The sequence below is a fragment of the Rana temporaria genome, chromosome 6 (genome assembly GCF_905171775.1).
Source record: "Rana temporaria chromosome 6, aRanTem1.1, whole genome shotgun sequence".
Classification (NCBI taxonomy): Eukaryota; Metazoa; Chordata; class Amphibia; order Anura; family Ranidae; genus Rana; species Rana temporaria.
Window position 1 is genome coordinate 113,002,201 of NC_053494.1, and position 24,782 is coordinate 113,026,982.

At 41.9% G+C, this 24,782-nt stretch overlaps 2 protein-coding genes across 2 annotated transcripts in view; one reads left to right on the forward strand and one right to left on the reverse strand.

Moving 5' to 3' along the window:
* Positions 1-12,911, forward strand: part of TRPM2 (transient receptor potential cation channel subfamily M member 2) — a 262,145-nt gene extending 249,234 nt beyond the window's left edge. The window contains exons 32-33 of the mRNA XM_040357186.1: positions 52-168; positions 12,285-12,911. Of these exons, the coding sequence (XP_040213120.1) occupies positions 52-168; positions 12,285-12,410 (243 nt within the window). The 3' untranslated portion in view covers positions 12,411-12,911. The remainder of the gene's footprint in view (positions 1-51; positions 169-12,284) is intronic.
* A 7,281-nt stretch (positions 12,912-20,192) lies between these two features.
* On the reverse strand, positions 20,193-21,502 carry LOC120944417 (putative olfactory receptor 2B3). Its single transcript, XM_040358475.1, has one exon. It carries the CDS (start codon positions 21,135-21,137, stop codon positions 20,193-20,195), a length of 945 nt encoding a protein of 314 aa, XP_040214409.1. The 5' UTR covers positions 21,138-21,502.
* Positions 21,503-24,782: the final 3,280 nt, after the last annotated feature.

Here is a 24,782-nt window from a genome sequence, read left to right on the forward strand (position 1 = left end):
CAGAGCAAACAGAACTGTATTGACTATTATACTTGTATGAATTCATTTTAGGTATATAAAGGGTATGTTGATGACCCAAGAAATACAGACAACGCTTGGATGGAAACCACTGCAGTTAGCCTGCACTTTGATAGACATGATGATCCTATACTGCTAGAGTTAAAGCAAGTAAGAACAGTTTTATTTAGATATGCTTTAACATAATATCAATATTTACCAAAAATAATATCCTAGTTAGTTAACATATTTTTAAAGGGTATGTAGACAATTACGTTGCTTTATTTTTTCCCCTTTCACCAGTTAATTTCACTTTGCTTTAAAAAAAAAAAGGCCTGGATTCTCACTTAAATGTACATAATATAACTGGATGCTAACATTTTAAAGGTAAAGTTGATCCAAGGAATATCCGGGGGGATCGGGAAGAATTTTTTTCCCCCACTGAAGCAAATTGGATCATGCTTTGCTGAGGTTTGTTGCCTTCCTCTGGATCAACTGTGGGTATAGAATTGTGTGTATAAGATTGTATGAATTTTTTCTTCCCTTTTATTGATTGAGCTAGATGAACGTGTGTCTTTTTTCAACCAGACTATGTGCAAAAAATGATCTGTTGTTCTTGGTAGAAAACTTGTGAGCAGAGAATTTCCTGTGCTTGTTGCCTCTGCTGACTCAGTTAGCCTTGTTCATAGCCCTCTATAAAGAGGAGAGGAGAGGAGGATGTGTTCATTCTAATGTCCTAGAGTGACATGGCTGCTTCTCTATGAATACAGTATGGTAAGTGAGTATTGTCACCCAAAACAGGAAATGTGTTACTGGCAGAATCACCCGGTGAAAAAAAAAGGTAAAGCTACACTTTATTACTACAACTGTATGGCCAGTAGGCTTACTAATGAATACTGCCAGGGACCTGTCATCTCATAGGTACATAAAGATTTAATAATTAAGGTGGCCTCCCCATTCAACACCTGTAAAAGAGGAGGTTTTTGGTTATCTTTGTGAGTGGATGTCCTTAGTAGAATTCTTATGCCACGTACACACGATCATTTTTCGGCTTGTAAAAAACTAAGTTTTTCAGCCTCTAGAAAAAACAATGTTTTTTTCAACTTCATCATTAAAACGACGTTGCCCACACACGATCGTTAAAGAAAAAATGGTCTAGCAAAGCGCGGTGACGTACAACACGTACGACGGCACTATAAAGGGGAAGTTCCATTCGGATGACGCCACCCTTTGGGCTGCTTTAGCTGATTTCATGTTAGTAAAAGACGATTCGTTCTTTTCTGTCTGTTACAGCGTGATGAATGTGCTTACTTCATTGCGAACTATGTTTTACCAGAACGAGCGCTCCCGTCCCATAACTTGCTTCTGAGCATGCGCGGGTTTTTAACGTCATTTAAGCTCACACGCGATAATTTTTTACAACCTGAAAAACGACATAGTTTAAAACGTCGTTAAAAAATGTAGCATGTTCGAATTTTTTTTTTGTCGTTTTTCAGAACCCAAAAAATTATGCGAAGCCCACACACAATCATTTTAACCACTTAAGCCCCGGACCATATTGTTGGTCAAAGACCAGGCCACTTTTTGCGATTCGGCACTGTGTCGCTTTAACTGACAATTGCGCGGTCATGCAACGTGGCTCCCATACAAAATTGTCATCCTTTTTTTCCCACAAATAGAGCTTTCTTTTGGTGGTATTTGATCACCTCTGCGGTTTTCAGTTTTTGCGCTATAAACAAAAATAGAGCGACAATTTTGAAAAAAAATAATATTTTTTACTTTTTGCTATAATAAATATCCCCCAAAAATATATAAAAAACTTTTTTTTTCCTCAGTTTAGGCAGATACGTATTCTTCTACATATTTTTCATTAAAAAAAAATCGCAATAAGCGTTTATTGATTGGTTTGTGCAAAAGTTATAGCATTTACAAAATAGGGGATAGTTTTATGGCATTTTTATTAATATATTTTTTTACTAGTAATGGCGGCGATCAGCGATTTTTATCGGTACTGCGACATTATGGCAGACACTTCGGACACTTTTGACAAATTTTTGGGACCATTGGCATTTTTATAGCAATCAGTGCTATAAAAATGCATTGATTACTATAAAAATGCCACTGGCAGGGAAGGGGTTAACACTAGGGGGCGAGGAAGGGATTAATTATGTTCCCTGGGTGTGTTCTAACTGAAGGGGGGGTAGACTGACTAGGGGAAATGACTGATCGCTGTTCATACATTACAGGAAAAAGAAATCTCGCGCCAAATGAATTACACTAAATTATATACTTGATAAATCAAGTGACTAACTGAGTGAAGCTGCTCCCAAATAAAATCAGGTGACTGACTTGCATATATTGTATAGTGAGGTGAGGGGCGCTATATCAAAATAGTGGATGCGTGTCACAATGTGCGTTTGAGTAGTACACAGTGTAACTGTGTACCCAAATCTATGTGAAAAACCAAACAGATTATAGTCTAAACTCTATAAGTACAATAGTGCCAAATGCTGTGGAAAATAAATAAAATATAAAAAAAAAAAAAAAAAAAAGGATTTTTTTTTTTTTAAAAGAATGTCCAGCAAATAAATAGTTAAGTGCAAAATGGATCCAGTGTTGTATCAAGTCCAGGTGCAAAATGCAAATAATCCAATCCCAAATCGCAGGGAAAAGTGCAAATGCTAAAGTGCTTGTGAATCTTCAAAATAGCCAAAGTGCGAGAAAGAAGTGATCCGCCTTCACCTATAGGTCACCAGAATAATAATGGATGGCTCCTTACCACACGGTGTTGACCAGATTACTTAAAATATGGTCGATCAGGCTTGTTTTAAATGAGGATCAGCAGGGTCTCATTGGGTTCCAATGTCAGCGATTGCAGCAAATGGTGTACCAAGAAAGGAGAAGAGATACCACCATAGTGTAAAACCATTTAATATACAAAAGTTAAAATTACAATGCCAAATGGCCTCTTACTGTTGCTGGTGCCCGTTCCCGGCACTGAGGCTGTAGGTGGTGGGGATAGTAAGACAAGATAAGAGATGGCCGCGTCCTGGTCCACTAGCGTGCGTTCCAACGCTAGTTGTCCATCAACCAGTGAGACCGGAAGTGCGTGGCTATGCGTGTGCGCTCGGATACCGCCTCGACGTCACGTTTCAGTTAAACCGTCTTCAGGAACCGTCTTCATACGCTTCCTGAAGACGGTTTAACTGAAACGTGACGTCGAGGCGGTATCCGAGCGCACACGCATAGCCACGCACTTCCGGTCTCACTGGTTGATGGACAACTAGCGTTGGAACGCACGCTAGTGGACCAGGACGCGGCCATCTCTTATCTTGTCTTACTATCCCCACCACCTACAGCCTCAGTGCCGGGAACGGGCACCAGCAACAGTAAGAGGCCATTTGGCATTGTAATTTTAACTTTTGTATATTAAATGGTTTTACACTATGGTGGTATCTCTTCTCCTTTCTTGGTACACCATTTGCTGCAATCGCTGACATTGGAACCCAATGAGACCCTGCTGATCCTCATTTAAAACAAGCCTGATCGACCATATTTTAAGTAATCTGGTCAACACCGTGTGGTAAGGAGCCATCCATTATTATTCTGGTGACCTATAGGTGAAGGCGGATCACTTCTTTCTCGCACTTTGGCTATTTTGAAGATTCACAAGCACTTTAGCATTTGCACTTTTCCCTGCGATTTGGGATTGGATTATTTGCATTTTGCACCTGGACTTGATACAACACTGGATCCATTTTGCACTTAACTATTTATTTGCTGGACATTCTTTTAAAAAAAAAAAAATCCTTTTTTTTTTTTTTTTTTTTTTTTATATTTTATTTATTTTCCACAGCATTTGGCACTATTGTACTTATAGAGTTTAGACTATAATCTGTTTGGTTTTTCACATAGATTTGGGTACACAGTTACACTGTGTACTACTCAAACGCACATTGTGACACGCATCCACTATTTTGATATAGCGCTGTTCATACATTGTATGAACAGACAATCAGGTATTTCTCCCCCTGACAGGACCGGGAGCTGTGTGTTTACACACACAGCTCCCGGTTCTCGCTCTCTAACAAGCGGTCGCGGGTGCCCGGCGGTGATCGCGACTTCCGGGCACGCGCGTCGGCGTCAGGGGCGTGCGCACGCCCCTATTGGCTGCTCGGCGAGATGACGTAGATCTACGTGATCTCGCCCAGCAGAGCCGTTGTTTTTTACATGACGAAAAATGATCGTGTGTACGTGGCATTACTCTCAAATAAGGCTTGACATTTGATTATCCTGATTAAAACGGGTCAATATACAGAATGCAAAGCAATGTTATGACTAATGTGGATTCTAAGTACAGATGGTATAAAATTATTTTAGATCTATTTAATTTATCTAGTTAGAAACACCATAATAATTCCTGATTTTCCATTACATATTAACAGATTTTGGCTAAGTTTATTTTGCTGCAAACGTTCACCAAAGCAAAAACTCTCAAGTTTAGCCATTGAGTATCTTTGTATTGTTTTAATTTAAGGAGGATGTATGTAGGCAAGTTTAGTTCATTAAAATTTTGGTATTGGGATTTTTCACTTTTTTTTGTAATGGTTTTAATTTTTTCTTTCACTTTCTGAAAAAAGAAACTTTACAATATATAAGTTAATGATGCCTTTTTGTCAGAAGAACAGGATAGTTGAAAATAACTTACAACATCCTTTGGAGCCATTTAAAGCCCATTTTTCCCTTTAGGAACCACCCAAATCAATCATAATTTTACCTTCCCTATTGACTCCAAGGCATTTAAACGAAATAGCAAAATTTAGTTGAACTATTTAGTTTTTTGCCAAGATTTCATAGAAATTAAATCTCCCAGTTTAACTTATCACTGTATATGATATATTTATTGAGGTGATGTATGGATTTCCTGTAAATGATGCCTTTCATAACTGTTTATACATTAAAACTGCTAGCTTTGAGATATTTTTAGGGACTTCATTGACCAACGTATAGAATTCACATTGCTTAAAGTGGAGGTTCACCCGGAAAACGTGTTTTTGTTTACATTAGAGACAGCATAGTAAGGTAATTTCATTTCGGCATGTTTTTTTTTTTTCACTTACCTTTATATCCTGATTTTATCCAGGGCTTCCGCGTTGTGATGTCTCCGGGACTGGGCGTTCCTATCCCAGCCTCAGGGTTCCGATGCTTGTGGGACTGGGCGTTCCTATCCTTTCGTTGGATGATTGATGGCTTGTGAAACAGGTGACCTGTCGCACAACGCGCGTCACCAGATTTCCGGAAATACCCCAGCTATACGGCGCCTGCGCCCGCCGTGTAGAGCTCACTGCGCAGGCCCCGAATAGTGCCGACTCGCAGCTCGGGTATTTCCCGACATCTGGTGACGCGCGATGTGCGACAGGTCACCTGTTTCACAAGCCGTCAATCATCCAACGGAAGCATAGGAACGTCCAGCCCTGCAGTCATCGGAACCCGGAAGCCCGGAAGCCCTGGAGAAAAACAGAATCTAAAGGTATGTACAGGGAAAGAAAAAAAATGCCAAATTTAAATGTCCTTACTATGCTGGATCTAATGTGTGTAAAATAAAAATTTTTTTTGGGTGAACCCCTGCTTTAAAAATTATATTGATTGAATTAAGATTTCGATTATTATGATTTTTTTTTATGAAACATAAAAAGTATGAAATTGGGAGTTAACACAAATACTAAAGTTTGCAGGATGGAAATTAGTCATATGTACCACTATCTGTCCATAATATATACATCGGGTGTTCGCCTAACAGCGAACATTATGCGGTGTTCGTGGCAAATTTGAAAGCCACGGAACACCGTTAAAGTCTATGGGACACTAACATGTAAAACCAAAAGTGCTCATTTTAAAGGCTTATATGCAAGTTTTTGCCATAAAAAGTGTTTGGGGACACGGGTCCTGCCCCAGGGGACATGTATCAATGCAATTTTTTTTTTTTTTAAACTGCAGTTTTTTCGGGGGCAGTGATTTAATAATGTTTAAAGTGAAACAATAAAAATGAAATATTCCTTTAAATATCGTGCCTGGGGGGGTGTCTATAGTATGCCTGTAAAGTGACGCATTTTTAACCTGTTTAGAACAAACCCACAGCAAAATGACATTTCTAAAGGAAACAAAGTCATTTAAAACTGATTGCAGCTGTAATCAATTGTCGGGTCTCGGCAATATAGATAAAACTCATTAAAAAAATGGCATTGGCCTGGCAAGCTGGCAGGCCGCAGGAAAAGAGGGGGGACAAGAGAGTGCCCCCCCCTCCTGAACTGTACCCGGCCACATGCCCTCAATATGGGGAGGGTGCTTTGAGGTCCCCAAAGCACCTTGTCACCATGTTGATGGGGACAAGGGCCTCATCCCCTCAACTTTTGCCCGTCGGTTGTGGGAGCCTGGGGGCGGGGGGTATATTGGAATCTGGAAAGGGACCCCAGATCCCCCCCCCCCATCCAATGTGAATTGGTAACGGGCACATTGTACCCTTACAAATTCACAAGAAAAGTGTCAAAAATAGTGAAAAAGACAGGAGACACTTTGGGACAAGTCCTTTATTAAAAAATAAATAAATAAAAATGTCCCGCGATGTAAGTCCATCTCACGCCACCCGACAAGCCGAAAAAAGAAAAACAAACCCTAACAGCTCCGCTTCCATGGGAGGTTCCTGCTGAGTGACACTTCTTCTCGCTTTGACAGCTGGTATATAGCTGAGGGCAGGGCTACTCAGTGACTTAATCGGGTGACCCTGCCTTCCTCTGATGTCACGTGGCGTCAGAGGGGGGTCGGGGTCACCAGTTTTCGTCACTGGGTGGTCCTGCCCTCAGCTATATAACAGCTGTCAAAGCAAAAAGAAGCGTCACTCGGCGGGAGTCTCCCAAGGAGGAGGAGGTGTTGCATTTTTTTCTTTTTTTCTTTCAGATTCCGATAAGCCTCGCCTGCAGACCCCTACAACCACCAGGCAAGGTTTGTGGGGATGAGGCCCTTGTCCCCTTCAACATGGGGACAAGGTGCTTTGGGGCGTTTTGTTGTCCACCCCTCTTTTCCTGCGGCCTGCCAGGTTGCGTGCTCAGGTAATGGTCTGGTATGGATTTTGGGGGTACCCCTACGCCATTTTTTTTACTTTGAAGCACCATTCCCCTTAAAATCCATACCAGACCTAAAGGGCCTGGTAATGGACTGGAGGGGAACCCATGCTGCTTTTTTCAATGAGTTTTATCTATATTGCCAGGACCCAACAATTCATTACAGCTGCGATCAGTTTTAAATTACTTTTTTTTTCGTTTAGAAATGTCATTTTGCTGTGGTACTGTTCTAAACACGGGAAAACTGTGCCACTTTACAGGCAGACTTTAGATACCCCCAGGCATGATATTTAAAGGAATATTTCATATTTATTGTTTCACTTTAAGCATTATTAAAATCACTGCTCCCAAAAAAAACGTCAGTTTTTAAAACTTTTTCTTTTTTGGATTGATACATGTCCCCTGGGGCAGGAACCGGGTCCCCAAACACTTTTTATGAAAATAACATGTATATAATAAAATGAGCAATTTTTCATGTTCTTGTCCCATAGACTTTAACAGTGTTCGTCCAAATTCTTTGCCTGTTCGCAAGTTCTGGTGTGAACTAGACAGGCCAGATTCACATAGAGATACGACGGTGTATCTCGAGATGCGCGGCGTAAGTGAAAATCTGCGCCGTCGTATCTATGCGCCGTACCCACAGAAGCAGATACACCCGAAAATAGGCTTCATCCGACCGATGTAACTTTCCTATGCCTGCGTAACTTAGGCGCATATTTAGGCTGGGCGCATCTTTCGTTCCCATTGATTTCCTATTCAAATATGCAAATCAGGGAGATATGCCGATTCTCATGAGTACGTTTGGCCGGCGCAGGCTACGTGCGGTGCGCGTAAGCTGTACGCCCGGCCTAAAGTTACCCCTCATAAAAGCAGGGGTGACTTTGCAACAGACTTGCACAGGTCAGCTGGAGAGCAGCAACAGCAGCAGCGTTACAGAGGAGCTGAGCAACAACACTTGCAGGACAACACATCTGTGTGCCACCATGCCAGGGGCAGCCGTGGTCATAGCACTACTGCATCTACAGGCACGTAGGAGGGCACGTAGGAGGGCATGGGGGAGGATATACCGAACACGCATGAACATCTTTGGCATGGGGGATTCGGAGGTGTATCGCATCTTCAGATTCGACACTGAAGCCACCCAGGAAATAGCCAGAACCCTGCAGGATGACATCACCAGCAAGACACATCGCTCACATGCAGTGCAGCCACTGGTGAAGGTACTGGCAACACTGCATTTCCTTGCCAGTGCCAAACACCCAGGGTCCAGCCACGACAGCTTCATATACCGTCAAAGCACCATCCCAACAGAATTTCAACAGAACGTGTATGGGGACAGCTAGCTGGTTGGTGAGTGACATGGGTGTCAGGCATGACTGTTCGCCCCCATGATGCCGACATCATGAGGGGCACATGCACGACTAACATCCTCATGTCTTTTCCCTTCCAGGTGACTCTGCATATGCACTTGGACCCCATCTCATGACTCCATTCCGGAATCCTGAAACCCCAGGAGAGAGAAGATACAATGAAGCACACGCACCTACCCGTGCAGAGGTGGAACGCACCTTTGGCCTCCTGAAGTCCCGTTTCCTGGATAAGTCTGGGGGTACCCTGTTGTATTCTCCAAACTTTGTGTGCCAGATCATCGGTGCATGTTGCATTCTGCACAACTTCGCCATGAGAAGGGGCCTGCAGATTGACCTACGTGAGGACCTGACCCCTGAACCAGACAATCCCCCCCAAACCGAGGCTACCCAGTCTGCTGAGGGAACAGCAGTCAGGAGATGCCTCACAGTAGGCATCTTTTCACATTAAACACACACATTAATCATGGCACAAGGAGAATGCACGCATGCACACCACTGTGGTCCCTAGCACACACACCCCACATCCCCAATAAATTGGATTAGACCAAAGTACACCGCACGGTACTTGGGAGCAGCAACGCCACGTCAAGGCTCCAATTATGTTGCTGTATATTAATTCTACATAAAAAAAAAACCTCATAACCTGAGTTTTACAATAAAATAATAAGACTCATAACGAGTATAATAATAAAATAATAAGACTCATAACGAGTATAAAAATTAAATAATAAGACTCATAACGAGTATAATAATAAAATCATATAACTGGCACTCATCTGCCCTGACATGGACTATGCCTAGTGCCAAGGCTCCTGACCCTCTGTTGCCTGGGGGCAGCCGCGGGTGGGGGGGGGGTCATTGGGAGGAGCAACATCTCCCGGTCTCTCCCTGGCTGGCTGGCTTCCCTCCAAAGCCAGGGCTATGTGTGTGAGGACTGCATTTGTTTGATTCCCCACCGCCTCAATGGCCTGTATGGCCACTGCCAGGCTCCTCACCTCTGCCAGAAGGCCTGCATTTGTGGCATCTAGGTCCCTCAGGCATGGCACTAATGCAGTGCTGTTTACACTGACCTCCTGCACACTTTCTGTGATGCCGGTAGTGTAAGCAGCCTGCTGGTTGAGGGCCTGCTGGACTGCCAGTGTGCTGGCAGCCTGGGTCTGCTCCAAGGAGGCCAGGCTGGCTGCCACGCGGCGCATGTCAGACGCAACCGAACCAACATGGTGGGTCTGCCTGGCCTGGTCCCTCGACAAAGTGGCTTCTAAGGCCTCTGGATCACCCCTCGTCTTCCTAGTAGCCTTCCTGGGTGCAGGTGAGGCTTGGGGCCGACTATATGGGGATGCCCTTGAGGGTACTTCCCTTATGGAGGAGGAGGAGGGGCTTCCAAAAATGTTGGAGGCCCTTGGGGGGCTACCCAAAATGTTGGAGGCCCTTGGGGGGCTATCCCCTATGGAGGTGGAGGTATGGGAGGGTCCTGGGATGGTGGTCTCGTCCCCAAGGTAAATTCCTTCCTCAAGGTCCCCGTGCTCCTCCTCTACTTCCTCTAAAGGACATGTGTGTACAATGTCCTCATGGGATGGGGTTGGTTGCCCAACAGCCGAGGATGGGCCCGCTTCATCCTGCACATCTGTGGATGACACAAAACATTCACATGTTGGTGGAACCACACACTTGTCACATGTTCCCTCCCCCCTCCACACATGCTACACACCAAATAAGAGATAAAACACACTTACCTGTCCTCAAGGGCTGATCAACAGACTCGAATCCCTCCAGGCCCTCCACCTGCTCCCTCTCCAGGCACCTGGCTATGACCTGCTCATCAGGTGTCAGCGATATATTCTGGGCTGGTCCACCTCCGGTGCCCCTGCTGTGCCTCCTCATCTTGGCCACCTTTTCCTTCACGAGATGCCGCAGGTCATTTATTTTCTTGGCAATCTTTTCTGGGGTCCGTTCCTCATGGCCAAGGGCACTGACCTGCGTTGCTATCTCAGCAAGGATCTGAACCTTACGGAACTTGCTGGTCGTGCCACTTTGCGAACCGTGGAGCTACTTATTGTGCCTTGCCATGGCATCAATTATTATAGCCTTCTCCTCTTTAGTAAAAATTTTCAGCCTCCTTTCCTTAGGCCTAGACACTGCTTCAGACATGTCTCTGAAATATGAACACAAAAGTAGCCACACCAAACCAACCAAAGATGCTGGTGTACTTTTGCACTCGACGGGCGCATGTCTGGGCGTATTTATGCCCAGGGTGTAAACGGTGGGCCAGGTTATCTCGGGGGATACGACAGGCGTAGTTGTGCGCATGCGCAGAGGGACGCAGGACATGCTATCACGTGACGGCGCATGCTTTGTTCATTCGGCCCTTCATTTGCATGGGGTCATGCTTCATTTAAATGGATCACGCCCACTTCCTTCCCACTTTGAGTTACGTCGGCTTACGCCGACTAATTTAAGTTACGCCGGAGCAACGCAGCGCGCATTTGCTTTCAGAATATGCTGCTTGCCTCTCGAAGTTTCCTCGGCGTAGTGCATCTTCGATGCGCTACGCCGGCATAAAGATGCTCCGAGGTAGGTGAATCAGGCCCGACATGTGCATTCATTTTCGTCCAAATGCAATTTCGTCCATTTTTGTTTTAACAAACTAACGCGCAGAATCCGAAACATCCGACATAATAAAATGCTTTATTTTAGTTTTCATTGCTATAACAGTTCGATATAGATAGGAGATTCGACATGACGCTGACAAGAGCAATCTGTGTCTATCAAACCTGTGGTCGAATGTGCCTAACCTCAACGCTATTAGTCCAAGATTATTCTAGAGCGGAAAGATTCGACATAGAGAGAAAAGATTAGACATTATAGAGACAATGTTGGGGTAGACCATTCGACATGAACGACAAAGATTCGACGAAGCAGAGAAAATCATACAAACGTTGAATCTGTCATTGAGGGCTTATGGTGTCTGTCGAAAGTTCTAAGAAGATTCGACAAGCAGCTAAGCTGTACGACGCCGCAATTATACATTTTCGGTCAAATGCTCTGCCCATAGGCTATAGAAGAATTTGAATGTTAGTTGACTAGTAATAATAATTCATAAATATAATTATTACTAGTGTCATACAACATTATAATTCTTCTATAGCTTATAAGGTGGAACATTCAACCGGAAATGTATGATTGCGGCATCGTACAGTTTAGCTGCTCCGTCGAATCCGCTTAGGACTTTCGACAGACACCCTAAGCCTTCAATTGACAGAATTGACCTTAATTTATTCGGATTTTCGGACGTATGCTTTTTTTAAGGAAACAAAATAAATAAAAACAAATTTCGGGAGTAACTAAATACATTTATTTTTGGACGAAAACGAAATTCCGAAACAAAATATTTCAGTGTGCACATGTCTAGTGTGAACCAAACCGGGGGTGTTAGGGTCATCATTTATAAAATATATATATATATATTCTCCACTAGTGAGAACTTTCTATTTTTCTTAACCAGGTGGAGTTAAACTCTCTTGCTTGGCTTTATATTGGCCTTTTGTCAGAGCCAAGAATAGACATGAATAACCATTGCATGTTTTTTTCATTCCTCTTTTATCCAACCAAAGCTTACAGAATAGGTATAGTAAGAACATTTTTGAATTGATAGATACAAATAAACAGTAAAGGAGGTCTTCATTAAAAAGTTGCACTTATTTTCTGTGCCAAGAATGTTAGCGTTTTTGTAGGAGGGCCACTGCTAATGTGACTAAATAAAAATTGGTTAGTCTATAAAGTAATGTTTTTTTTCTTTCAGAATATTCAAAGTAATGAACAAGAAATATCTGTCCGCTGGCAAGTTGTAGACCAGAAGATACCCCTTTATGCAAATCACAAAGATATTCTTCAGAAAGTAGTAGATTGTTATAAAGCGTATTATTAATACACAGCACATGCTTTAGCTTGGAGCTTTCCTTTTGATGTACTGCCTAATATATACCACCAACTTTCAGATGCCATTGTAAGGAGATAATCAATGTTATTTACTTAACCTGTCAGTAGTCAGAAAGGTATGGCTGCTTGGTGCATATTTTATTAAACTTTTTAGGATCCCACATGTTAAAGCATTACGCATTTATGGCATTGAAGCCTTGTAACTATTTATGTTAGCAAATCATATTTACAGTATAACATGTAAAATAAAATTGTTTAATGGCATTACTGGGTGCCCTTGATGGGATGTTTGTTTACTGCGATCATTCACTCCACCATTCTAGGGCTCAAACATTTTCATAAATTGATCCTATTCAGCTTCCATTGCAGACTAGATATACAATTCTGCAAAAAGCCTCAGCTTCTATAAGCATACATTTTTTTTAAGATATGTTTATTGAATTTTCATGTGTTATACGTAAAAATAGCAATAAATTAAAGTGATTGTAAAGACTCGTGTTTTTTTTTAAATAACAAACATGTTATACTTACCTCCTCTGTGCAGTTGGTTTTGCACAGAGCATCCTGGATCCTCCTCTTCTTATGTTCCTCTATGCTGTTCCTAGTCCCCCCCTTTTTTGAGTGCCCCTCAGCCAGAAGATTGCTATAGGGGTCACCCAAGCTGAGTCAGAGCTCCATGTATCCATTCAGATACAGAGCCCTGACCTGGCCCTGCCCCCTCTCTCCCCTGGTTGGCTGACTGACTTTTATTGACAGCCGTGGGAGACAATAGTGCCACTGCTCTGTCTCAGCCAATCAGGAGGAGCTGAGGGGATCGTGGACATCGCTGGAGAGAGAAGGAGCTCAGTTAGGTAATTGGGGGGTACTGGGGGGGGGGCTGCTTGTCACAAATGTCATGTCTACCCCAACGCAGGTGGTCAGACACTATAGCGGGCTTCTGTGCGCTTCGCCTATAGAAGCCCCCACACAATGCTATAGTGCCTGGGCAGATGTGAACTGAGCAAAGCAAACAGGTACTTGCAGTTTTAGCAGATAGCGTGGTTTAAATACAGATTAGGTAAAGGCAGGCTGAGTTCAGGGGATAATCCAGTATCCGTTACAGGGTAAAAGGCAGGCTGAATTCAGGGGATAATCTAGTCCAATCCGTGGAATACACAGGGGATCCAACAGCAAGCACGACAGACAAACAGGAAGCTTGGTTTAGAACAATACAGGTAAGTCTGTCTCTATCACAAGTAAGGAACAAAGTGTTTGGTTTTCTTATATCAGGTGACTGAACAGATTAATCACCTAACAGGTGAAGACAGACAGGGAGGAAAAGCAACAGCAAAGAATCGGGTGCTGGAATGAGGAACAGGAGCACTAAGTGATCATGATATTACCCCCCCTCTAAAGAGGGCCCCCCGGAACTTCAAAGACCAAAGGACATCCAGCACAGGACCATCAGACTGGGCAGAGGTCCGTGGATTGACAAGGTCAGGCTGGTTAACAGGGAATGTGTCACAGTGGTCAAGCCGGACAGCTAAAACACAAGCGGGGTGCAGAGAGCCCTGAAAAAAGGATTGAAAGCCCCAGATGGTCGAATGAGGCAGTTTATCCAAAAAGTGGATATCCATTCCAGGGTAAAAGGCAGGCTGAGTTCAGGGGATCATCCAGTATTGATTCCAGGGTAAAAGGCGGGCTGAGTTCAGGGGATAATCCAGTCCAAATTTGTGTCATACACAGGGGATCCAACAGCAAGCAAGGCAGACTAACAGGAGGCATAGTTTAGAACAATATATAGGTAAGTCTTTCTCTATCACAAGCAAGGGATAGAACTCCTTTAAGTACAACACAACGGGCCAGATTCACAAAGAGATACGACGGTGTATCTCCTGATACACCATCGTATCTCTGACTTACACTGGTCGTATCTATGCACCTGATTCATAGAATCAGTTACGCATAGATATGGCTAAGATCCGACAGGTGTAACTGTGTTACACCGTCGGATCTTTTTTTCAATTTGAAAATGGCGCGGGGGGCGTTCCCGCTGATTTACACTGAATAATATGTAAATCAGCGAGATACGCAAATTCAAGAAAGTACGCGGACCTGACGCAGTTTCTTACGACGTTTCCGTAGCGTTTTTTCCGGCGCATACTTACCCCTGCTTCTATGAGCCAGAAACCCGCGCGTCGCAAGTTACACTTACGTCGAAACCACTGACGTCAGTGGGAGCAATGCACGCCGGGAAATTTCGCTGACGGCGCATGCTCATTTAAATTGGCGCGGGAACGCGCCTGATTTAAATAGTACACTCCCCCTAGCCGCGGAATTTGAATTCCGCTGGGGGATTTGCGAGACGCCGCCGCAAGTTTGGAGGTAAGTGGTTTGTGAATTACCCACTTGCCTCTCAAACTTGCGGCAGTGTATCTTAAAACAGATAGATCACGCGGATCTAAAGATCCGCTGATCTACCTGAATCTGGCCCAGTCCATTTATGCCTCCCACTCCTCAATAAAATAATAATAATGGTACAAAGAGTGGCAGTAGATATCAAGTTACACAATATGTAGGAGTAACAAGCTATAACATGTCAGAGAAAAATTACAACACTAGAAATACCAAAGATTCATATCGTTCCAGAGTCCGATGAGGTCAGGGTAAAAGGACTGGACACTCAATTATGCCACAGTTTGTAAAAGATATGAGGTTTCTTTCTGAGTTCAAAAGTAAGTTTATACAGAGGCAGACCGTCGTTTATCATTTGGATCCAAGTAGCCAAAGTAGGGCTATACTAGAGTATAGCCTTTTTAGCAAATAAGTACAATATACGTAACAAACGTTTACTATGTGCAGGAACAGTTAATTCTCCAACGATACCCAACAAACTATGTTTAGGGTAGAGGATATTAGGTAAACCCAGAGCAGTAGATAACTAACTATAATAACTTATGACTAAAATGCATATACAATAGGAGAAGACCAAAAACAGTGCTTGATGTCAGCCTCATTTATACAATAGGAGAAGACCAAAAACAGTGCTTGATGTCAGTCTCATTCCCACAGCCCCTGAAGCACTCAGATGCAGAGCATAAGCCCATCTTAGGCCTAGTACACACGAGAGGATTTATCCGCGGATACGGTCCACGAGAGGATTTCCACGGATTTGGATCCGATGGAGTGTACTCACCATCGGATCGAAATCCGCGCCGAAATCCCCTCGCGATGACGTGTCGCGCCATCGCCGCGATGATGATGCGGCGACGTGCGCGACGCTGTCATAAAAGGAATTCCACGCATGCGTCGAATCATTACGACGCATGCGGGGGATCCCTTCGGACGGATCGATCCGGTGAGTCTGTACAGACCACCGGATTGATCCGCGGGAGCCAATTCAAGCGGATAGATTTGTAGACATGTCTACAAATTTTTATCTGCTGGAATTGGGAAATTTCCGCGGATAAATATCCGCAGGAATGTACACACCATAGAATCTATCCGCTGAAACCGATCCGCTGAGATTTTTCAGCGGATGGATTCTATCGTGTGTACGGGGCCTTACACATTTGAAAGCGAGTGAGGTGAAACACTTTTGTTTGAATAACTCTATCTGTGGAGGATAACACTGAGCCCTTGTATGTATCAACAAACTCAGTCCAATCATCATCAGTAAGCTGTTCATTCAGGTTAGCCTGACGGGTCTGAGCAGCAGCGAACCTAGGAATGGAATCGGCCATCTGGGTAGAGTGATATTCCTAAACCATTTTAGTTGTGTCTAGTTTTCTCTATAACGTCTCCAATGGGGATAAGGACAATTGAGAGGAAGTGGAGCCAAATTGGGCTCTAAGAGCATGTCAGCGTTGGAGATAAAAGAATAAAATGAGGGAGGCAGATTAAAGTCAGCTCTTAACTGGGCAAATGACTGAAAGCCTTGCTCAGTATATAGGAATGTATATTGGGGTGACATTCTAGGCCATCATCCGTTTTGTATAGGAACCAAGATCAAAGATAAAAAGGTCGGACTGTACAGGCCAGACAAGTAGTCATAAGATAAAATATCAAATTTTTATTATACATGATTTTTTTTTTTTAAAAGACTTCATAAAAACATTGATATATGGTGCTTGATTGATCAAGCATGAAATAATAACATTGCTCTTGCTTGATATATCCAATAAAGAGAAATCCTCATGTGTCAACGCATTTTGCCAAAGTTGAGCTTCATCAGGACTCATGAGTGTAGTACAGTAATCCTCTAAGGACTGTACACACGGTCGGTTTGGTCTGATGAGAATGAACCAAAGTTAATTTTCATCGGACCAAACCGACCGTGTGTATAGGCTATCGGTCTGGTTTCCTTCGGTCCAAAATTTCTAAACATGCTTCAAAACCGAACCGATGGACCGCTGCCCCATCGGACCAAACTGATGGTTAGTACAGAAAAGCATCGGTTCAAAACCCGTGCATGCTCAGAATCAAGTCGACACATGCTTGGAAGCATTGAACTTCGTTTTATTCAGCACGTTGTGTGTTTGACGTCACCGCGTTCTGACCCGATCGGATTTTGGACTGATGGTGTGTACACATATCAGGCCGTATGGCCACTTCAGAGGTGAACCGATGAAAACGGTCCGACGGGCCAGTCTCATCGGTTTGGTCCGACTGTGTGTACGGGGCCTTAGAAGGAATAACAATATATAAGTTTTAACAATTTATAAATGTACATTATGTTGCAACAACATCACCTAATTTGCTGTGTGGGACATCGCATCGCATTTGGCGCGTATGGCTCCCCGGGCGAGCACTGGAGCAAACAGGGAGGACAAGATCAAGATCGCAGCAGGACACTTCAAAAATACTAGATCTGTATCAAAAGAATTGCCATATAGACTATCATCTCAAAGTTATTTGCAACTGGATAGGGATTGTACAGATGATAGCTACCTAATTCATATATTCCTGTAGCCAACAGTTGTCAAAAGGTTTCAGATGTAAACACATCCAGCTCAATTAAACTGAAAACCCCAGTACACACCAAAGCTCTCCATCTCACGTAACAAGGAGCATAAAGAAGCAGAGGGGTCAGCCAAGTATATAAGGGTATCGATACATATAAGTAGGACGCAAGTTACGCTCGCGCCGAAACCAATGACGTCATTGGGAGCAGAAAATTCGATGACAGGGAGCAGTAGATCACTGTCCTGTCACTAGGCAGAACATGGAATCTCCCCGTTCTGCAACTCTGTGACACGATCGCGGGACAGAGGCGGACATTGAGTCCGCGGGTCCAGCGGGCATGGTCATGGAGCATACGGCGTGTGCCTGCAAGGTGGGAAATTCAAAGCAATGTACAGGTAGGTTGCTTTGCCCAGCCGTGCCATTCTGCTGACGTATATCGTTGTTAGACGTCGGTAAGTGGTTAGGCATTATTAAATCACTGCTCATTTAAAAATGATCTTTTTTTTTTTACTTTTTTTGCATTGATACATGTCCCCAGGGCAGCACTAGACCCCCAAACCCTTTGTATGCCCAATAGCTTGCATATAAGCTTTCAAAATGGGCACTTTTTATTTTTCCAGTTTGGGTCCTATAGACTTTAATGGGGTTCGTTGTTCAGCTCCAAACTTTTGCAATGTTCAAAAGTTCTGGCATGAAGCAAACCGTGGGGCATTCAACACATCTCTGTTTAGCTGACAGTATTGGTGCTGTCAGAACAATATGCTGTTTGCTTCTCTCCCCACTGTGTAATATCTGAGAAATCCAGGGTGCATTATTTGAATCAAAGCATGAATTCCTCTGACATCCGTTTTGTAAGACTGGTGGCAACTATGCTCAGTATCCCTGTTGCTACTGATCTGGTCTATACCCCTGTGTAATTGTTTGCAGTGAGCATAGATGTAGTGTGTGGTCTCGGAGGTCTGAGACTCCTGGTCTGAGCCGCCCACTGTGGATAGCAGATACAGTCCTCAGTGCCAACTCGGCCCTTTGCTCCCCTTCCAGTTCACTGCACACACTAATTTTCAGGATAGCAGATACAGCCCTCAGTGCCAACTCTGCCCTCTGTTCCTCCTCCGGTTCACAACACATGATGACTCATCTCCTTTTAGCTTTGCATCATGGGAAATGCAGTCCTCTTTCTCTGTGTAGGTATGATGTACAGCAAGAGAGAACCGACTTCAGGAGGGAGCACTCTTTTCCTAAGGATAATATGACAAATCATGGATTACAAGAAAAGGAAGCCAATTATTATTTAAACTGTGTCCGCAATTCAACATAACTTAGGGAGAGGATCAGTAATTGCAAAGATAGCTAGATTCTGCAGTTTAGCTTGAACTAAAACTACAAAAAGGGGCTTAAACCTGGGAACACTTAAAGGTTTGATAAGGGCATTTAACACTTGCCCAGGCTGTTTTTAATCAGGAGCTGGACCACAGCACTACACTGTACAGCCTATTTTGTTTAAAAAATATCTAGGATCCTTTAAGGTCAACTCCAAAATATTAACAACCTCCATCCCATCCCTTTCGCCCACCCCCATTTAACAAACCACTGGTATGCAAAGCAGGGAATAAAAATCAGCACATCTCTTAGTGAAAGCACCTCACAGTACACATATAAACACTTGTTAGGTATGCATTTAACCCTTTGATCGCCCTAGGTGTTTAACCCTTTCCCAGCCAGTGTCATTAGTACAGTGACAGTGTATATTTTGAAGCACCGATCACTGTATTAGTTTCACTGGTTCACAAAAAGTGTCAAAGTGCCAGTTAGTGTCAGATTGTCCATCGCAATATTGCAGTCCCACTATAAGTCGATGATCGTTTGTCGTTTGTTTTTAAAAATTGTGTGGGTTTTTTGTTTATAGCACAATAAATAAACATCCCAGTGGTGATCAAATACCACCAAAAGAAAGCTCTATTTATGGTGAAAAAATTATATGCATTAAAATTTTTGTACTGCATTGCATGACCGCACAATTGTCAGTTAAAATAACACAGCGCCAAAGAGCAAAAAATTGACTGGTCATGAAGGGGGTAAATCTTGTGGTTGAGGGTGCCCTGGACAGCAGCAAAACTTGACACAGGTTCTAATCCCTCCACACTCAATCAAAAACAAATCAAAAACATTTTGGGTATGGATACACATTAAGTAGCGTGACAGGACCACAGAGGACTTACTAAAGCCGGTTGCACATGGGCCGAATATCGGGAGACAACGGGGCGATAAAAAAAAATGGCTGACATTTGGCCCGTGTGTATGTCGGGCTGTCTGGAAAACCAACATCCGACCGTCTCCGGATCAGCACTCTCAGCTAGTGGCAAGGAGTGCTGATCTGAGTGTTCTGGAGGGGGGCTTTCCCCCTGTCAGAACACAACAGCTCAGAGGGGGAGATTGCTGAACTAACCTTGAATGGTTACTACAGCAGCTCCTACTGGAGCTGTCAGTGTTTTTTTCGTTCAACCCATGCGGTTAAACAAAAAAAAATGAATAGTGTGTACCAGGCTTAAGGTCTACGGAAGATAGATGTTCTTACAATTCCCACCCTTTTTAACATGCTCATGTCAAACGTGTGTATTTAAATGTAAAATACAGTTTGATAAGAAAAGGCTGTGTTTGACCTGCTTTGCATGCAATCAAAACACCCTAATAAGACCTGCTGTGTCCTAAGAAAGCAAGTCAAACACAGCCTCTTAAATTTCATGTACACCACATAAATGGAGTCAAAGCTGCCTGTCAAAGATTTAAAGTGACAGCATAATATAGCACATATATAGCGCAACATTATTTAGAATTCTGCAGAAAATAAATTATTATTCCCAAACTTCCTTAAAGCTGACTTCACTTCCTTGTTCCTAAGTGTATAGATCAGCGGATTTAACATTGGAGTGATTATAAAATAAAAGACTGTAATCATTTTGTCCATGTCTGCGGAAGATGTTGACCTTGATTTCATATACACAGCCATTGCTGAACCATAAAACATTGTTACCACTATCATGTGTGAGCCACACGTGGAAAAAGCTTTCTTCTGTCCTGCCACAGAAGTTATCTTTAAGATGTTTAGTATAATTCTTATATAAGACAAACATATAAAAGTGACAGGTATAATAAGTATCAGCACCCCTACAATAAAAATCACATACTCAACGATCACAATGTCCTCACACCCCAGTGATAAGACTTCTGGAACTTCACACAGAAAATGATTGATTTCATTCTGTCCACAGAGATTAATATTCAGGGTTAGAATAACATGACACACTGATAAAAGAAAGCCACATATCCAAGTTCCCAAAGCAATTCTAATACAAACCAATCTGTTTATAACTGTAGTGTAATGCAGTGGATAACATATAGCTATGTAACGATCGTAAGCCATGACTGCAAGCAGAATGCACTCACATTCACCCAATGAAAGAGATATGTACATTTGTGCTACACACTCAGCATAAGAAATGGTCTTCTTCTCTGCCAGTAAATCTTTTAACATTCTCGGGACACTTGTTGTAGAGACACAGATGTCCATGAAGGAAAGGTTAGTAAGAAAAAAATACATAGGAGTCTGAAGACATCTATCTGTGGTGGTTACAGTGATGATGAGGATATTACCAACCAAAATAATGATGTATATTACAAAGAAAGCAACAAAAAGTATAGTTTGTGTCCCTGGTTCACTGGAAAGCCCGAGGAGAATAAATTCTTTCACCGGTGTTTCATTTTTGGAAGACATTCTGCTGGGTACAATATGAAAGTTTTATTGTGACAAAGACATGCAAACAAGTGCCACAAACTATGGGAGTATGCAGAGCGATTATGGTCATTCGGGAGGAACACAAACCATGCAGTAAATAGTGGTAGTCAACTGCTTGGATTTTTCCTGGTTTAACATATACACGTTGTATCTTTAGCCAAAAAAATGTGTCTGTTTTTATTTCACTGTATGACCCTATTGGAGAAATTCCCCTCCCTACCTGTTCTAATTAGAAAGTTGTCACCACATCAGGGAATGAGAAGAAATCTGCAAAATTGGAAGAGAATTTTTTTTTTCATATTAAGGCCTCATTTAAACTGGCATTGACATATCTGCAATTATATGTGTTCATATGCACATAATGATTTGTAATATTTTTCACACTGTGCACTTACCTGTGTTTAGGTGCAATTAGAGAAAATAGAAGTCTGTGCATCCAAGGCCAGATTAGTTACTCTGAATGTGTTTAAACTCATATAAACGCATGAAAATACGTGTAAATGCGCCTAAAGTCAAGTACACTTAAACGCAGAAGAACTTGATCTGAAAAACATAACGTTTGTTTATACAGTACATGCCAAAAAATGTCTTCTGTAATTAAATAATCTAAACTCAGGGGGTTAATGTGAATGTGGCCTTAGGGTTGTCTAAAACCCCTACAGCTTTGTTTTGCTTGTGACCCTTTTCCTTTACTTCCGTTCTTGGAGACAACATTGCCACCAGGGAAAATAAAGAGGGGAAACATTTCCCTATTCCATCCAATACTTAAAAAAAAAATTAGTTTAGAGTTTAAAGTAAACTTGTCAATATAGGAAACAATAGAGGAGACTAGCATTGTTGACCTTCTTCTAAAAATTGCTGTTGCATGGTTGTTTTTGTGATGGTTTTAGTAGTTATTTAACTGTTGGCCTACAACAAGTATTTATTTTGGAAAAGCCAGAGGAATGTCAGTAATATTTTTTGTGTAATTGAGTGGTTTTAAAAATCAAAATTGTGAAAACTTGCTTTGTAGAAAAAAAAACAATCACATGCAAAATTGAAAACAGTATTTTTTTCATGTATATGATTGGACGGTCAAAGTCAACAGAGCTTTACTTCATTCATTAAGTTGCAAAGAGAAAAATGCCCTGCAAAAAGAAAAATTGCCTTTAGTTATTCAACTCATTGAAATCACCATCAGCACAATCTTCAGTTTCCAAGTCAATGAAGGCAATTATTTGTTCATTCCTAACGTTAGTATTCTGACCCTGTTTAAAAGCATGTTTTCATTCCATAACTTTACAGAGAGTGGAAAACCGACATCATTTTACAGCCTAGTTGTTTTCCTAACCAGGCCTTGCATCCAGACTACAGGTATTACCTGAATGTTACTACTTTTGAATAGAAATCCTCTCTAATTTTTCTTCTCATTTGGGAAAATGTTACATTCCTGCTGCTTGGAGATTGGCATGCAACTGCAGTGGGGAAAATAATTATTTGATGAAGATTCTGTAAGTTTGCCCACTTACAAAGAAATTAAGGGTCTATCATTTTTAATAGAGGTGAATTTTAAATGACAGAATATCAGTCAAAAATCCAGTAAAAAAACACAAAAAACAAATGCTATAAATTTAGTTGCAGTTCAGTGATCCCCAAGCACAGATGTAAGCCAGTCTCCAACCTTAAACCTATAGAACATTTATGGAAAGAGCTGGAACTTCAAGCTGCCAAGAGACAGCCTTCCTTCTTACCTTAAGGATTTAGAGAAGATCTGTAAAGAAGAATGGACCAAAATCCCTCCTGAGATGTGTGCAAACCTGGTAACCAACTACGAGAAATGTCTTACCTCTGTGCTTGCCAACCAGGACTTTTCCACCAAGTACTAAGTCATGTTTAGCTTGAGGATCAAATAATTATTTTACCCACTGAACTGCAACTTAATTCATAACATTTGTATCATGTATTTTGGTTGATATTCTGTCTCATCACTTCAGCCCTGGAAAGATTTACTGCCTTCCTGACTGGGCCATTTTTTGTGATATGGCACTGCGTCACTTTAATTGCCAATTGTGTGGTCATGTGATGACGTAGCCAAACAAAATTGATGTCCTTTTTTTACCCACAAATAGAGCTTTCTTTTGGTGGTATTTGATCACCTCTGCGGTTTTTTGCGCTATAAACAAAAAAAGAGCGAAAATTTTGAAAAAAACACTATGGGCTAGATTCAGATAGGTGAGCGGATCTCATTTACGTTACGCCGCCGCAAGTTTTTCAGGCAAGTGCTTTATACACAAAGCACTTGCCTGTAAAGTTGTGGCGGCGTATCGTAAATCCCCCGGCGGAATTCAAATTCGGCGGGTAGGGGGCGTGTATCATTTAAATGAATCGCGCCCCCGCGCCCACCGAACTGCGCATGCACCATCCCAAAAAAAATCCCAGAGTGCATTGCTCTAAATATTGCTCCATATAACCCAACGTTGAAATAAAATGTCTCAATAACAAATTAATTAGATAATCATTAGATAAACCAATAAATAGTTATACCAACCACTCTTACCAATTATTTAATATTTACTTTATGTAATTAATAATAAAATTGTTTAACTAAATAAATAAAACACCAGCTAATAAATAAAGGAAATAATTAATCAAATGAGCTAAAAAAATTATGAAACAATAATAAATAAAAAATGTTTTTTTTTCAACAAGTAATAAATAAATAGATCTAACCTAATAACCTAATCAGCACTTAAAGTTGATTGGCAGATCAACCTACTGGTTAATAAGTACATAACAATAGCAATAATAACAAGCAGATAAACAAAATTACCTAAAGGTTATTTGTATATGCTATACTCATCTTATCATACACCTATCATCATATTTTTGTAATTTATGTAAACTATTGAGCGAAAGAGTGACATTTTGCTGTCCCCGTGATATAGCTGTCATTTTAATGTATTACCTGTTTTGTATATACATACAGACACGCATAGTACTTTTGGGAACTTTTTAATTTATTAACAGTAACTAATAAATATATATATATATATATATATATATATATATATATATATATATATATATATATATATATATATATATATATATATTTATATATACTACAAACTTGCAGGAAACCATGCTTCACTGTTGCATGCAGACACCTATCCCTGTGCTGTTCTCCAGGCCAGTGAACAAACTGCTTACTGTCACAGTCAAATATTAAAAATCTGGACTCATCAGTCCAGAGCAAACACTGACGTTTTTCTGTACACAAATTCTTGTGTTTACATGCATAGGTGTGTTGTTTGGCCTTGTTTTTATGTAAGATGTGTGGCTTTTTAGCTGGAAGTCTTCAATGAACACCACTTCTGACCAGACTTGTTTGGATTGTAGAGGGGTGTATCAGTATGTCACTGATTTCTGCCAAGTCTGAGCTGATTGGCCCACTGCACATCTTATGCCACGTACACACGATCAGTCCTTTCGATGAGAACGGACCGATGGACCATTTTCATTGGTTACCCGATAAAGCTGACTGATGGTCCGTCGCGCCTACACACCATCGGTTAAAAAAACGATCGTGTCAGAACGCGGTGACGTAAAACACAACGACGTGCTGAAAAAAACGAAGTTCAATGC

Coding starts and splice junctions, on each gene's coding strand:
- LOC120944417 (XM_040358475.1), bottom strand. CDS start 21,137: ATGTCTTCCAAAAATGAAACACCGGTGAAAGAATTTATTCTCCTCGGG.